Genomic DNA, 15,096 nt, shown 5'->3' with positions numbered 1-15,096 from the left:
AAAAAGAAGGAGCTGTGGTCAAATGTTATGTTGTATGACGAATGTGCTTAGCGTGTAGATTATGAAATATGAACATAGTTAGTTAATAGGAGTAAATCTCTATCTAAATTCACACCAGGTACTATCACGGTATAGTAAACTTTTATTTTATTGACCGAAGATTAATACACTTCTACATAAAAAGAATCTTGTTCCTATCTACAATTTAGATTCAGTACATCTGGTCAAAAATAATAATCTATACATTTTTATTTTGTTAGAGTATCCTTTTTATTACAAGAATTTGACTTGGTATCTTTTTTTGGGTGAATATTTGACAAAGTATTTTTTTTCTTTCAAGAAAAATAGAGAATTTGAAAAATTTGTTACCGTAAAGTGGGATATATTTGAATTTTAAAGTTTAGGATATACTAGTATAATTTTACCTAATTTTGTCACTTTTTAGGTTGTTTAGGATGCAAACATATTTACTTAATTAGTGTAAAGTGGCAAGTGAAACCAAATTGAAAAATTACGTGTAAACCAAAAACAAAATAAAACATTATTGATAAGAAATCACATAAATACCCTAAACATTCCATCGTAATATCAAACCTACCACCACCTTGTGGACATATATATATTTATATCCCTACCTCCCTTGTTGCCTCATCATCCATCATTTCGAATTTGCATTTGGAAATCAAACACACAACACAAGGCAATAAAATAATAATAATATATAAATGGGTTCCCTTCCCCACGTAGTAGAGGATTGCATGGGCTTCCTTCAACTCTATAGCGACGGTTCCATTTACCGTTCAAACGACTTCAAATTTCAAATTCCAACAATAGAAGATAACTCCGTAACCTTCAAAGACTGTCTTTTCGACAAAAAATTCAATCTCTCTATTCGTCTCTACAAACCCAACAACAATAAGAATAAAAAACTTCCCGTGATTATGTTCCTTCATGGTGGAGGCTTTTGTTTCGGCTCCCGTACATGGCCCCATATTCACAATTGTTGTATGAGTCTAGCCACTGGACTTCAAGCACTGGTGATTGCACCGGACTACCGGCTAGCACCGGAGCACCGGCTTCCTGCTGCAATTGATGACGCCGTCGAAGCCGTGAGGTGGCTTCAAAGGCAGGGGTTGAGCCATGGTTATGGAGAGCCATGGTTGACTGGTGACGTTGACTTTGGCCGTGTGTTTATTATGGGTGACTCTTCTGGCGGGAACATTGCGCACCAGCTTGCGGTTCGGTTTGGATCGGATCGAATGGCTATTGAACCTGTACGAATAAGAGGTTATGTTTTAATGGCGCCGTTTTTTGGCGGGGAAATACGGACCGAATCTGAGGAAGGTCCTTCAGAACAGACATTGAATCTTGACTTATTAGACAGGTAAGGATTTCACAAATCTAATTTTGAGTGATTTTATTATATTTTTTTAATTCTCATATTATTTTTGGTAGAATCATTTCGGTTAAGTAAAGTTTAACAAAAAAATGTTTCGCCTAAATATTAAATTCAAGCTCTCCAAATCATTCATTTGTGGAAGTTATTATACATTTGAGTTTAATTATCTAGTTATATTTTGTTTGAAAAATGAATGATTTTTTTAATTTTCAATGCAATATTAATTCCTTTCAATTAGTATCTCCTCTAATTTATAATATTTACATTGTTTATTTTGGCTTGTTAAAAAAAAAAATACTTACATCGTTTTTGAGGTAATATATTTTACTTTGTATTTATGGAAGCGATGAATTAATAAGAATAATTTAATAATTTTTTTTTTTATTATTATGCACTTTTTTTTTAGACACATTTATGCACTCTTTAGTTTTTGTAAAATAGTCAAATGAATGTCCTCGTAAGTTTAGCTCAGTTAGTATGGACAATACATAATGTATGCAAGATCTTGGATTCTAACCCCATCCACCACCAAAAAAAATAGTCAAATGAATTAGTCATTGTGAAAACCTATATCCGTTCACAATTTCCCACCCACAATATTATAACGTGGCCCTTTTATTTTTTCCTTTTTCCAGTAGGTCTCTTGTGTGTGTTTAGTTTCAAACTTCTTTGAAAATAATGAAACATTGGTATCCAAAGTTATCTGGACAAGGCCAATAGCCATGGACGTAGGTAATTAAATGGACCCCAATAAACACAACCACTTCACTTGCTTTGGTTTTGGTTTTATTTGGGAGAGTGACGTGCTACGATTATACATAAACACAATATTAAAAATTTACAGCAACAATTTGGATTACTCATACAAATTTAGTGTTTTTTCTGAGTAAGTATAATAAAGAATGTCATTAGTTTCTTGATAATAGTAATTTTTATTTTATTTTAGTAAGATTTCTAAGGATGATTTCAGAGCATCCAGACATTCAATTTCCATGACATCATGTTGGATGAAAATACTTTATCATTTTTCTCAATGATATTTTCCAATATTTAGTAGACTATACCTAGTAAGTTTTTATAGAGATTTATATATTTAATGTATCGGAAAATGAAGTATATGTTATTTTTAATACTCTTACTAATTTAAAATTCTTAATAAAACTATTAAGAAATTCGTTAAGAAGATCCAAAATATTATCGCTAACCGGACGATATTATGGAATGATGGCTGTTAATTAAAAGTTCGGAAATCAATACGGAAATGATGGTTGGAAATTAAGGCTAAATTAATCCTCACAAAATTGATGTGATTAGTGATAACACTTGTCTTGTCCCTCTTGCAATTTTTAATCACCACCACACGTCCACACGCAACATCATGAGAAACTTGTGGTTCATTAAATTATGGAGAATACAGAAACGTTATTTTCATCAACTTTTTCCAATATTGGTTTCCATTGCTTTCAAACTAATAGTAGGTTTCCATGTGGTAAACAACAATATATTTACTTGTAATAAAAAAACAATATATTAAAATAGCAAGGGTGCACCTAAAAAAATGCTACACGTACTACCAGTGTAACGACTTTCAATCTTAAAATACCAAATCATAGAACCCTTTATAAAATAAAGTTAATTATTTCCAATTTTACATATATGTGCTAGTAATATATAGTATTAATTTTTTTATTTCCAATTTTTCAGATTTTGGAGGTTGTCAATGCCTGTTGGAGAGACTAGAGATCATCCATTGGCTAATCCATTTGGACATGGAAGTCCAAATCTTGAAGAAATGAAGCTTGATCCCATTTTGGTGATAGTTGGTGGCAATGAATTGCTTAAAGATAGGGCTGCAAATTATGCAACAAGATTGAAAGGAATAGGAAAAGACATTAAATACATTGAGTTTGAGGGGTGTGAACATGGGTTTTTCACGCATGATTCATATTCAGAAACTGCGAAAGAGGTTCTACATGTCCTTAAACAATTCATGCTTCAAACTTCTACATATCCTTAAGTAATCCATATTTTTAGCCTATATTAAAACAGTTTGTAGGATTAAGGAAATAAATAAGTCATTGTTATCGGTTTGTAGTTTTTAGTGGAGTTTGTAGTTAGCTACTATTTTTAGTATTTTGTGTTGTGGTATATAATTGTCGATTGTATAAGTTAGTTTTCGAGTGTAAAACTTTATAAAATTCACAATTTTAAGTGAGTGCATTGCTTATTTATTATGTGTCAAAAAACTATATATTTAATTTAAATATATTTCTAATTAATGATACACTTTTTTTTTTTTAGTTTCAAATGCTTTTCTCTTTAAATATATTTATTTTGGATTTTAATTACTTATTTTTTTTAAAAGGGGTTGTTAGTTGCCTATCTATCTCTTTAAATTTAAGTTTTACTTACAAGCCGAAATTTATTAAGGAAAAATGAAAAAAGCTTGGAGGACATAAACATATCTCAAGAATGTAAAAAAAAAAAAAAAAAAAAAAACATCTCCAGAGAAGAAAATTAAAAAAATGTGAAAATTTAAAATTAAAGGTGCTTGAAGTATTAGTTTTAATTTAATATTTGAAACTTAAAAAAAATAAAAATTAAGAAACTTGATGTAATTGGTACATATCTTTTCACCCTCGTGTATCATCAAATAATCGTGTATCTTCAAATGATCAAATAATCCTATATGCGTTTCTTGCAATTGGGTGAGACTAACACTCACACATGAAATCAGCATCTCATCTTCAATTTGTTCTTTTCACATATGACACATATAAAAAGGTATGTGCATAATTCATCCCTGAGTTGGGTCTACCAAATATTCCTTTTTCCAAAATAAAAAGTTGCCCACGGATGAATATGGTAGGGGTATATGCTTTTCTTTTTAGAGGATAGTATCCTTAAAATCTCACAGTCCCAACATTCATCTTTTGAATTATAATATTTTTGCGTTTAAATTCAACCTTCCATAACTTTAAAATCTGTGTATGGATCTTATTGAACTTGCGCTGGTTTTTTTTTGTTTGGAGAATTCTGATATTTACGAATCTTACTAAAAGAATGTCCAATTATCTTTCGTGATTTATAGAAAGCAGAAAGTTTATCCTACTCAACATCCACTTATTAGAATAATGATTAAGAAATCTTCAAATAAAAATTTTGTCTTGAAAAAATTAGATGTTATTTTTTATAAAGTAATAATTACACAATTTTTTCATAAAAATTTATTTATTTTAGATGTTTAACCATTATCCTTGGAACATTGGTTATTTGGTTAACATTCTTCATATTATAGATTGAATTGGGCAACTCGGAGAAATACAGTATATGTTTAATTGATCACCTGTTCTTTTAATTTGATTCTTTGTTTTAAAATGGTCTCATGACTATATAAATTCTCAATCTAATTCCTTATGTATTCTATTGTTACCCATTTTGGTTATTTTCATTAATTTAACTGTAAACTACAATAGACATGCATGATCAAACGGTCTTCTTTTTAAAAGAAAAAAAAAATATCAAATGATGAAAATTAAAAAATTTAATAAGGTCTAGGGTAGACCAATTACAATGCTTTTTTTTAAGAAGGTAAATTTGTCCATTCAAATTGACATCAGATAAAATCAAACTTGAATTATTAACGAGAAGCACACTCCAAGGTCTCAAACCAATACTATCAGACCTACCCAAATGGACCAATATAGGTAACGACAAAATACATAAGGAACCAAATTGAAATTTTTTATAGTTATGAGACCATTTTGATAGAAATAGTTAAAGCTTAGATAAGTTTTTGGTCCTTATAAGAAATTTCAACACGTAATTTTATCCCTTGTTAAATTAAATTTGTTTAATTATGCTGAAACTTTTAATTAATTTTTTATAGACTTGTGTATAACAATGTATAACAAAATATAGAAGTTCATCTACAAAAAATAAACTTAAAATTTGATTTTTTTATGTCCAAATTTTATTACTTTTATCTTAAAAATTTGACGTTTAAAAAAATAAATTTAATACATTACATGTTAAAAAATATATATTTTTTATAAAATAATTTCTTATAATGTTTATAACATGTCTATTAAAAATCATTTGAAAATTAAAAAATTTAAACATAGTTAAATAAATTTTAATTTAACAATGACTTTTTTTTTAGGAATTTAACAATGACTAAAACTATATACTAAAAGATATTATAGAGATAAAAAGGTGTCAATTTTTTTTAAGACTAAAAACAAAATTTGTGACACTTATAAGAAACAAAAACTTATTTAATCTAAGAATTAAATTAAGAGACGATCAATTAAACAAAAACTTATTTAATCTAAGAATTAAATTAAGAGACGATCAATTAAGCTTACAAAATTTGTTCCTCTAATATTTTCTGGGTTGGAAGAGACAAACCTTCCACGTGTGCCTACAATGTCGTCGGCAAATTCTTTCATTTGCATAATTATATATCAAACCTTTTGATCAACAATGTGTCTTATCTTATTCTTTCAAAAAAAAAAAAATGTCTTATCTTATCTCAACATGAAGATCCTTTCTGAGTGGATTTTGTGGGTCCATAACGGGTATATACCTGCCACATGACTTGAATCTACCCAACTACCTTCTTTTCATATACTTCCTCTCGCCGGTTCGATTTATAAGTAAAAAATTTGGGTCAAATAAAAGTTAATGTATATGGTTCAAAATTCAATTCAGATAAATCAATTTTGTTGATCAAACTTTTTTTTATAAATAAGATTAGAGGAAGTATAACCTAAAAAGGGGAAGATTATGTGTTTTTTAGTTGAAGATCAACTTAATTAAACCATAAACAATAGAGTTCTTTTTTTTAGTAGTTTATCATAAAATTTAAATGTTATTGATATAACCATCAAACTAAGTTTATGTATCTTTTTTTTAAAGGAAAACTAAGTTTATGTATGTTTGTCCGTTTTTTCGTGTCTGAGCACTTTTTTTGAAGGAGTAGTGTCTCTTAATTTTTTTGTCAAGTAGTTTAGTGGTTATGACTCACACAATTTAATTGTGGAAAAATGAAGTATTCGCGGTTCGAACTCCGACTCCTGCATATAATATGCAATATTCCTATCAAATGAGTTAAGTTAACGGGAATAATGTCTCTTACTTTTATACCCCTCTATCTAGTATTATAGATTTATATTTATTTTTTGACAAAATTATAAAGATTTATATTGTTACTTAAAATAGTGATGTAACTCTGTTAATAATGACAAATTGTAAAATTAATAGTTTAAATAAGTGTGCTTCTGTTGATATTCACTTCACTATTTATATAGAGTTTTGTTGTTCCCACATATAGTATGGTTGTGCCACACCAGTAATTTACGCAAATACCCTCTCGGCAGTTAACTGCCGAGGTTTTTAGGAAATCGGCGGCAGTTAATTACCGAGGAATTCCTCGGTAGTTAACTACCGAGGAAATGTTTCATACGATGAAACAGCTACCTGCTCCCCCTACACACTATTTTTCATCACCTTCATTTCCAACCTCATTTCAATCCCAAAATCCATTTTTTCTATAATCAATTTTTGATCCAAAATCATTCAAGCATCAAGCATAGGAGGTATCAACACACTATTGACGTAAAAAAACAGGTATTGTGCGTTTTATTTGAGTCATTTTTTGGGTGTTTTAGGGGTATCTACGTCAGTTACGTAGAACCCTGGCATGGGAATCCTCGGCAGTTAACTGCCGAGGAAAACTTCGGTTGTTTAGTGCCGAGGAAAACCTCGGTAGCTAGGTACCGAGGAACTCTTGGTGAAAATTTTCACCACGAAAAAATGGCAGCCACTGCCAAATTTTCAAAAAAAAATTTCTTTTGTTTTTTTTTTTTGTTTTGATTCATTATGGCATTGATGTTTATGCATTACTTACTTGTTAATTCATATTTATGTGTTGTTTAATTATAGTAATGGTAACGAATGCGAAAGATGTTCCGGGAGAGACAAAAGAAAATTTTGTCGAAAATTCCGGAGATGTCAAACCGCCTAATTTTGAAGCGAAAACAAACATAGATGAAGCTTCCGTCCATGTTGAAGCTTCAAAGTATGTTGGCGGCTCCGGTGTACTCCCACTTCAACCCCACGAGGTCGACACGGCTAAGTTTTTTTCAGACGACGTTAAGTCGAAAAATAGAGATGAATTGCTTGAGTGGGTGCGCCGACAAGCAAATAAGGCGGGATTTACCATTGTCACACAAAGATCAAGCTTGATCAATCCAATGTTCCGGCTAGTGTGTGAAAGGAGTGGAAGTCACATAGTTCCAAAAAAAAAACCGAAGCATGCGAACACGGGCTCAAGAAAATGCGGTTGCTTATTCATGATTAGTGGATATCAAAGTAAGCAAACAAAGGAATGGGGATTGAACATTCTTAATGGAGTTCACAACCATCCCATGGAGCCGGCTTTAGAAGGACACATTCTTGCCGGTAGATTAAAGGAGGACGACAAGAAGATCGTACGTGACTTGACCAAGAGCAAGATGCTTCCAAGAAATATTTTGATACACTTGAAGAACCAGAGACCACATTGCATGACAAATGTGAAGCAAGTGTACAATGAACGTCAACAAATATGGAAGGCAAATAGGGGTGACAAGAAGCCGTTGCAATTTCTAATCTCGAAGTTGGAGGAGCACAACTATACTTATTACTCAAGAACACAACTTGAAAGTAATACTATTGAAGATATTTTTTGGGCTCATCCAACATCCATTAAATTGTTTAACAATTTTCCAACGGTTTTGGTTATGGACTCCACGTACAAGACCAACATGTATAGGATGCCAATGTTTGAGGTAGTTGGGGTGACTTCAACCGATTTGACATATTCGGTTGGGTTTGGATTTATGACACATGAGAAAGAAGAAAACTTTGTTTGGGTTTTAACAATGTTGCGTAAACTTCTTTCGTCAAAGATGAATATGCCTAAGGTGATTGTTACCGATAGGGATATGTCTTTGATGAAAGCGGTTGCACATGTTTTTCCGGAAAGTTATGCATTGAATTGTTTTTTTCATGTGCAAGCTAATGTTAAACAAAGGTGTGTCTTGAATTGTAAATATCCTTTGGGCTTTAAAAAGGATGGGAAAGAGGTGAGCAATCGGGATGTGGTGAAGAAGATAATGAACGCATGGAAAGCTATGATTGAATCTCCCAATCAACAATTATATGCAAATGCATTAGTGGAGTTCAAAGATTCATGTAGTGATTTCCCAATTTTTGTAGATTATGCCATGACCACCTTGGATGAAGTGAAGGACAAAATTGTGAGGGCATGGACAGACCATGTGTTGCATCTTGGTTGCAGGACCACGAACAGGGTCGAATCGGCCCATGCTTTGTTGAAGAAATACTTGGACAATAGTGTGGGTGATTTGGGTACTTGTTGGGAGAAAATACATCACATGTTGTTGCTCCAGTTCACCGCTATACAAACATCCTTTGGTCAAAATGTTTGCGTGTTGGAACATAGATTCAAAGATGTCACTTTGTACTCGGGGTTAGGTGGTCATGTGTCTAGAAATGCTTTGGACAACATTGCTTTGGAAGAAAAACGTTGTAGGGAAACATTGTGCATGGACAATGACATTTGTGGTTGTGTTCAAAGGACATCTTATGGACTACCATGTGCATGTGAAATTGCTACAAAACTCTTTCAAGAGAAGCCAATTTTATTGGATGAGATATACCACCATTGGCTTCGGTTATCTATGGGTGAACAAAGTAATGAAGATGCTTTTTGTGTCGAGGTTGAGTTGAAGGCTATTGTAGAGCGTCTAAAGAAACTCCCTTTCCAAATGAAGCTTGAGGTCAAAGAGGGTTTGCGGCAATTGGCATTTCCTGAAACCACCTTGATGTCTCCACCACCACGAAAAGTACCAACCAAGGGAGCAAAGAAAAAAGTCGACATTGCGAGGTCTAAAGGAAAAATTACATCGACTAGTCGGATCCCTTCTTCTTGGGAGGTTTTTGATTCCCAAAATCCGGATAGCCAACCGTCACCATCACCAACTACATCATCATATAAAAGGAAAAAAGGTGCTCGTCTTGGTAAAACATCACTTTCCCCACTTCCACCACCTACTCGGTATCCAAAGCCTAAAGCTATCCCGGTTATGCGTCCTATTGATTATATGCCACGCTTCATGGTTCCATTTATTGAAAAAGTGGTGGATGTTATTGGCGATGGACATTGCGGATTCCGGGCTATAGCGGAATTCATGGGCTTGATCGAAAAAAATCATCTCATGATCCGTACACATCTTATCCAAGAGTTGATGGATCATAGAGATGATTATGTTGAAGTATTTGCGGGTGAGGATCGTTATAACTACATTTTAAACGGATTACATCCTCCCGCAAATACAAAAACTTGTGCACATCTTGTTGATAAGTGGTTGACATTTCCGGACATGAGACACATTGTTGCTAATTATTACAAAATGTGTGTGGTTGTGTTGACAAATCTTGAAGTTGGAAAATCGGAATCGTTTTTCCCACTAAGAGGGCCACCACCACCGGGTAATCAAAAAACTCCCATCTTGTGCCTTGGGGCAATTCCAAATCATTTTGTGCTTATTTCCTTGAAGAATGGTTGTCCACTACCTCCATCATCTACGGAGTGGCACAATCACAAGAAAGAAGATGCGGTGACTTGGGAAGATGAGTATTTGGATCGACATGACTTGTTCCAAAAGCTCATGGCTATTGAAAGTGGAAACAAACCGTGCAAACCACAAAAGGAGTCAAACAAAGCGGCGCCTATTTTGTTGGACACTCCCGAAAAACCAAAGCAACAATTTGAAGTTATTGCGGAAGATGAGGAAGATTCTATGTCACTTGATCTTCTCCAATCACTTGGTCTTTAATGAGTGATTTTTTTGTCGGTGTTAGTTCTTTTTTTTTGGTAGAAATTACACCGATGTATTTTTTTGGGTCGAAATTGTAACGCCAATTTTTTGGTGGCCAATATATAACTAACATTATGTAATTTATATTGATATATATATATATATATGATAATATGATTTTTATGTGGAGAAAATAATGCAATACTAATTTATAGCTTTTTAATGTTTTCCGCATTTCATTTATTCGTTATTACATTCCATTTAATTTTGTTCTAATATATGATTCTTTTGTTACAAAATTTTTCAAGTGAGACATGTCTGAGGTTGCACAAATTGAAGGGCGGGTTAGGTACTCCGCGTTTAAAAAGACGGTTAAGGTTATGATAACGCCGACGGACTCTCTTGACAATTTGAAAGCACAACTTAACACTTATTTTGAGCATCTTGGTGAAAATCAATATACACGTCACTTGTTTGGTCAAATGCCATGCATAGACCTAGGAGAAGATAGAGATGAATACGCATGGAAAACGGCAAGCTATATGCCTTTGCTTATTCGCGACGACGGCGACGTCGGATTTATGTTTCGGAATATGGTGGAAGACAATATATTATATATGTATGTTCGTTCCATATGTAATTGCATTGAATGTAAGTAGGGATTTAATTTAATGATGTGTAATGAGTAGTTTAATTATGGACACTTTGTAATGTTTTGATGAATTTCAAACGTCTGTTTAATTTTAACCAAATGTCGGTTTAATTTAATTATTAACAATTGTAAAAGATATTGTATTTATCTTCATTATGTCTGAGTTTCAATCATACATATGAATTATATTACCTTTGGAATGCTCTGGTTTAATTACAGGTAAAAACTGGCCGAAAAAATGGCTTGGAAATACTTAGAATTATGCAGAACCTGCTGTCTGCATAATCAAATTTCCTCGGCAGTTAACTGCCGCCGGTTTCCTAAAAACCTCGGTAGCAAACTGCCGAAGGATATTTTGGTATTTTACTCGTGTGGCACAGCCAAACAACATGTGGGAACAGCAATCCTCCTTTATATATGGTATTAACATCTCTCCCACAAAACTTTTCAACATCTCTCTGATCACTCTCACGGTGTATTATTATCTATCTATCTATCTCTTAATTATTTTCTCAATTTTCTTTTTCTTTTTCTCTCTCATTTCCCTTGTATTTGTTTTATTGGAGAGAGATTTATGTAGGAGAGCACTTTTGGCAGTTATCATGCATGCATGTATATAATGTTTGGTCTTTAATGGTTAGACAACAACTTTTTGGGGGATAATCAACCATCATTTTCTATAAAAAAAATAAAAATAAAAAATAATAATAATAATGCAGGTGGAAACATCCGTAGTTTCTGGGCTCAATTTCTGTCTTCCATGAATTGCTATAATCTGTAATTTTAAACAAGTCCATTTAACCAAGATACGTTGGCTTTTTGTTTTATATATCTGAAAAGAGTTCGATGTTAAATTAACTACTTTCTTTATTTAGAAAGTTTTGGATTGCCATTTTATAAAAAAGCTAATATGCTGGACAAACCTTAATGTCCACTAGAATGACAAGGTTGCGATGCCAAAGTTTAGACATGTGTCAAATGTTCAATGACGCAAAATATTCATATATGTGAATGTCAAAAGTTTTTGCTATTCAATTTTTTATCACAGTTTCATCAATTTGAAACAAAAATATTAAGGTTGGATTTTTAGAAATAAGAATCAGCTATTACATACAAAGTTCTCTATTTTTTTTTTTTCAGGGGACAAAGCTCTCAATTCTAAAGGCATGTTTTTTGAGGTATTATAAGTGCATGCAGGGGAGGGGATCCTCTCCCGTTAGAAATCCACTACAGACTGTCCAGTGTCAACCCACACTTGGACCTGCATATTGTAAACATAACATGAGTGGAGGAGATTCCACCGGACATAAATCTCACATGAGACAATCTCCTCCCAACATGTAGTGGATCGGGGAAGCTCCTGAGGATGTTCGGCCGAATAAGGCCCCTTATTTTTTAAGGGACACCAATTTTTTAACTTTAGTGAGTGTGTATATATATTAGAGAGAGAACAAAAAACATGAAAATGTATTAGTGACACAAAAAAAATTAGTTACAGTAGTTAGAGGTTATTATTTACATTGCCCTTATAAGTTTAATTGGATCCCATATATATAATTAACACTCTTATTATAAACCTCAAAGAAAAAACACTCTTATTATCAATTGAAGTATTATTTTACTTTGACTCGTTTTTCTCCTATTCATGATACTCATCTAGAAATTGTAATAAGTGTTGAGGAGCATAGGAGCAAAAAACAAAATTCAGGACCACAAAGAAATCTAGAAATTTAAGAAATTATGTATATGATATAACTTCTTTTATTTGTTCAAATTAAACTCATTCACCATTGATGTGAGATTGACAATCATTCACATATGAATATCAATAATATATCCTTGAAGTGTAAATATCACACATCACTAGACTAGCATGATCTAAATATTAAGGTCTCGTTCTCTCTCTACCACCAAACCGAACCACATACTTATACTACTTGTTGAGAAGTTTGGAGAGCGTCTGGAGCAACAATAGTCTAATGATCCGGGACTACCAAGAGATTTAAACACACCAAACCGAACTAGGGGTCCATATACCACTTTCTGAAAAGTTCAAGAGAGCACAAGAAGCATAAGGACTGATGATCTAGAACTGTCAAGAGATCGAGATACCACATCTTCATTCAAAATCTTAAAAAAAAAAAAAAATTCTAGTATATCCAAATTTAAACTCATTTGTAGTCGATATAAGACTATCATTCATACTTGAATATAAACATTTGATGCTAGTTGAGGAATTCTTTCTAAGTTCTCACGTAGTTGTTCTATTTAAGGTATTTTTGTGTGTTATTAGAACTCACCCAAAAAATTAACTAAGTTTGCGCTACTTCTATCATTTGATTTTGAAGATGCCTCCAACAGAGTATCAAAAGATTATTGTATGCCACTGAACAGAAGTCTGTATACAGAGCTACAACGATCATTGAAAAGATAACATAAATTAATACATGTTGCATCAATGTATATCATTATGAAGCAGTAGGGTTGAGCTAATTTGCAGATCAGTTAATATGAAGTGATTGGTTCAAATCTCAGTAGTACCGTCCACATACTTTTAAAAATAAAGTTAAATAAACCCATTTGGAGTTGGCCTAGTGGTTGGCTTGAGATTTTTAAGTGTACTCCTCTCAAGGTCTCAGGCCTCCTCTCAAGGTCTCAGGCCCCCGCAAGTGGGTGGTGGAATTGGTCCCCTTAGATCGGATACCAAATTTTAAAAAAAAGAAGTTAAATATATACTTTTAATCTCTACAAAATCATAACCTTTTAAGTTTAGTCTTCGAAAAAAAATTATTCAATTTTAGTTCTTATTTTCATTTTATAGAGATTATTTTGATGACTAAAAATATCTATTTTTTGTAAAAAGTTTTTAAAGTATGGACTACTCTTGCAAACAACCATAACATGAAGAACTGAAATTACCATTAAAATTTTATAAAGACTGAACTTCAAAACTTATAATTTTATAAAGGCTTAAAACATACGGATAAAGATTATGCATATTCGGAGCATTCAAACTTTCTATGAATTCATCTAAAACTATTATGAGTATCAAAGAGATAATAATTGATTGATAAATATCTTTAAAGTTGGTACAGGAGAAACCATGTTCTAAAAGATTATAATGTAACACAGCTTTAGTCAAAATCTGGTTATTGCATCTCCAATTGAAAATCAAAGTACTCTCAAACTAGTGGGAGATAAAAAATGTGGCTTCGTCAAGTCATGTTTCAAACTATACAAAATTATTATTATACACTGTTTTTATAATGTCAACAACCATGACCTACTGGGGACTCTTAGTCAATAAATGGATGACAATAATCATTATATGTATCACTTATTGGCGCAACAAATTAATGCTATACCCTGCTGGTGGAATCTACTATGTCATAGGATAGGGTCATCAAACATTGCTAAAATAAGTATATGCGACATGGCTTCACTACATGACCTCAAAATACTAGTACTTTAGAAAGTTAGAACATCATGTTCTTCTTAATGGAGAAAGATTTGACCCGTAATTAGTAAGCTTGCAATCAAAAGAGAAATCATGTTTATCTTGGAAATTAAGCCATTTATGGGGAAGAAAAACGTGTTAAGATCATTTCAATTTCTCAAAATATTGTAGGATATGTTTTTAAAATATTTTTCATAAATTAAGCCATCCATCAAAAGGAATGTAGAGGATCTTGACCTATGACATGTGAGATATTAAAATCATGTTTTTTTTTTTTATAAAGTCAGTCTCACCAATCTCTCATTTGTGTCTATTTGTTCATAAATTGAGTCATTCATATTAGAGAGGATGTTGATTCTTGACCTATATCAAACTTCTAGCTTATAGCAAATATATTTGCATCTATCATTTTTCTAACAATACTTGAAATAGTATTTGAGTTTATGGTTTATAACGTACTGTTTTTCTCAATTTTGTCTTTATTGATTAAATTGAAGAAAACTATATAGACACATTTAAAAATTGTATATGTCTATTTATGTTTATCAGTTATTTCAACCATATGATTGTATATGTTTTAGTTCACAAAATTATCTTTTCTTAAGAATTAAACTAATTCACAGAAATCAGTACCAAAAAGAAACACACTCTAAGACGTCAAGTCAATATCATCAAACCAACTCAAGTGGGATAATTCATA

The 15,096-nt window shown here is 32.2% G+C and overlaps 1 protein-coding gene across 1 annotated transcript; it reads left to right on the top strand.

Moving 5' to 3' along the window:
* Positions 1–653: 653 nt before the first annotated feature.
* On the top strand, positions 654–3,626 carry LOC25499537 (probable carboxylesterase 15). The gene is made up of 2 exons (XM_013594820.3): positions 654–1,384; positions 3,104–3,626. Exons 1-2 carry the CDS (start codon positions 726–728, stop codon positions 3,414–3,416), a joined length of 972 nt encoding a protein of 323 aa, XP_013450274.1. The 5' UTR covers positions 654–725; the 3' UTR covers positions 3,417–3,626.
* The last annotated feature ends 11,470 nt before the right edge of the window (positions 3,627–15,096 follow it).

This window comes from Medicago truncatula, chromosome 7, assembly GCF_003473485.1.
Source record: "Medicago truncatula cultivar Jemalong A17 chromosome 7, MtrunA17r5.0-ANR, whole genome shotgun sequence".
NCBI classification, from domain to species: domain Eukaryota; kingdom Viridiplantae; phylum Streptophyta; class Magnoliopsida; order Fabales; family Fabaceae; genus Medicago; species Medicago truncatula.
The sequence above is the reverse complement of the archived record's forward strand: the minus strand, read 5'-3'. Positions and strand labels throughout refer to the sequence as shown.

Excerpts from the sequence above, each read along its gene's own strand:
- LOC25499537 (XM_013594820.3), top strand. The coding sequence starts at position 726 with ATGGGTTCCCTTCCCCACGTAGTAGAGGATTGCATGGGCTTCCTTCAA. Across the intron at positions 1,385-3,103 it reads AATCTTGACTTATTAGACAG|ATTTTGGAGGTTGTCAATGC; the intron begins GTAAGGATTTCA and ends CCAATTTTTCAG.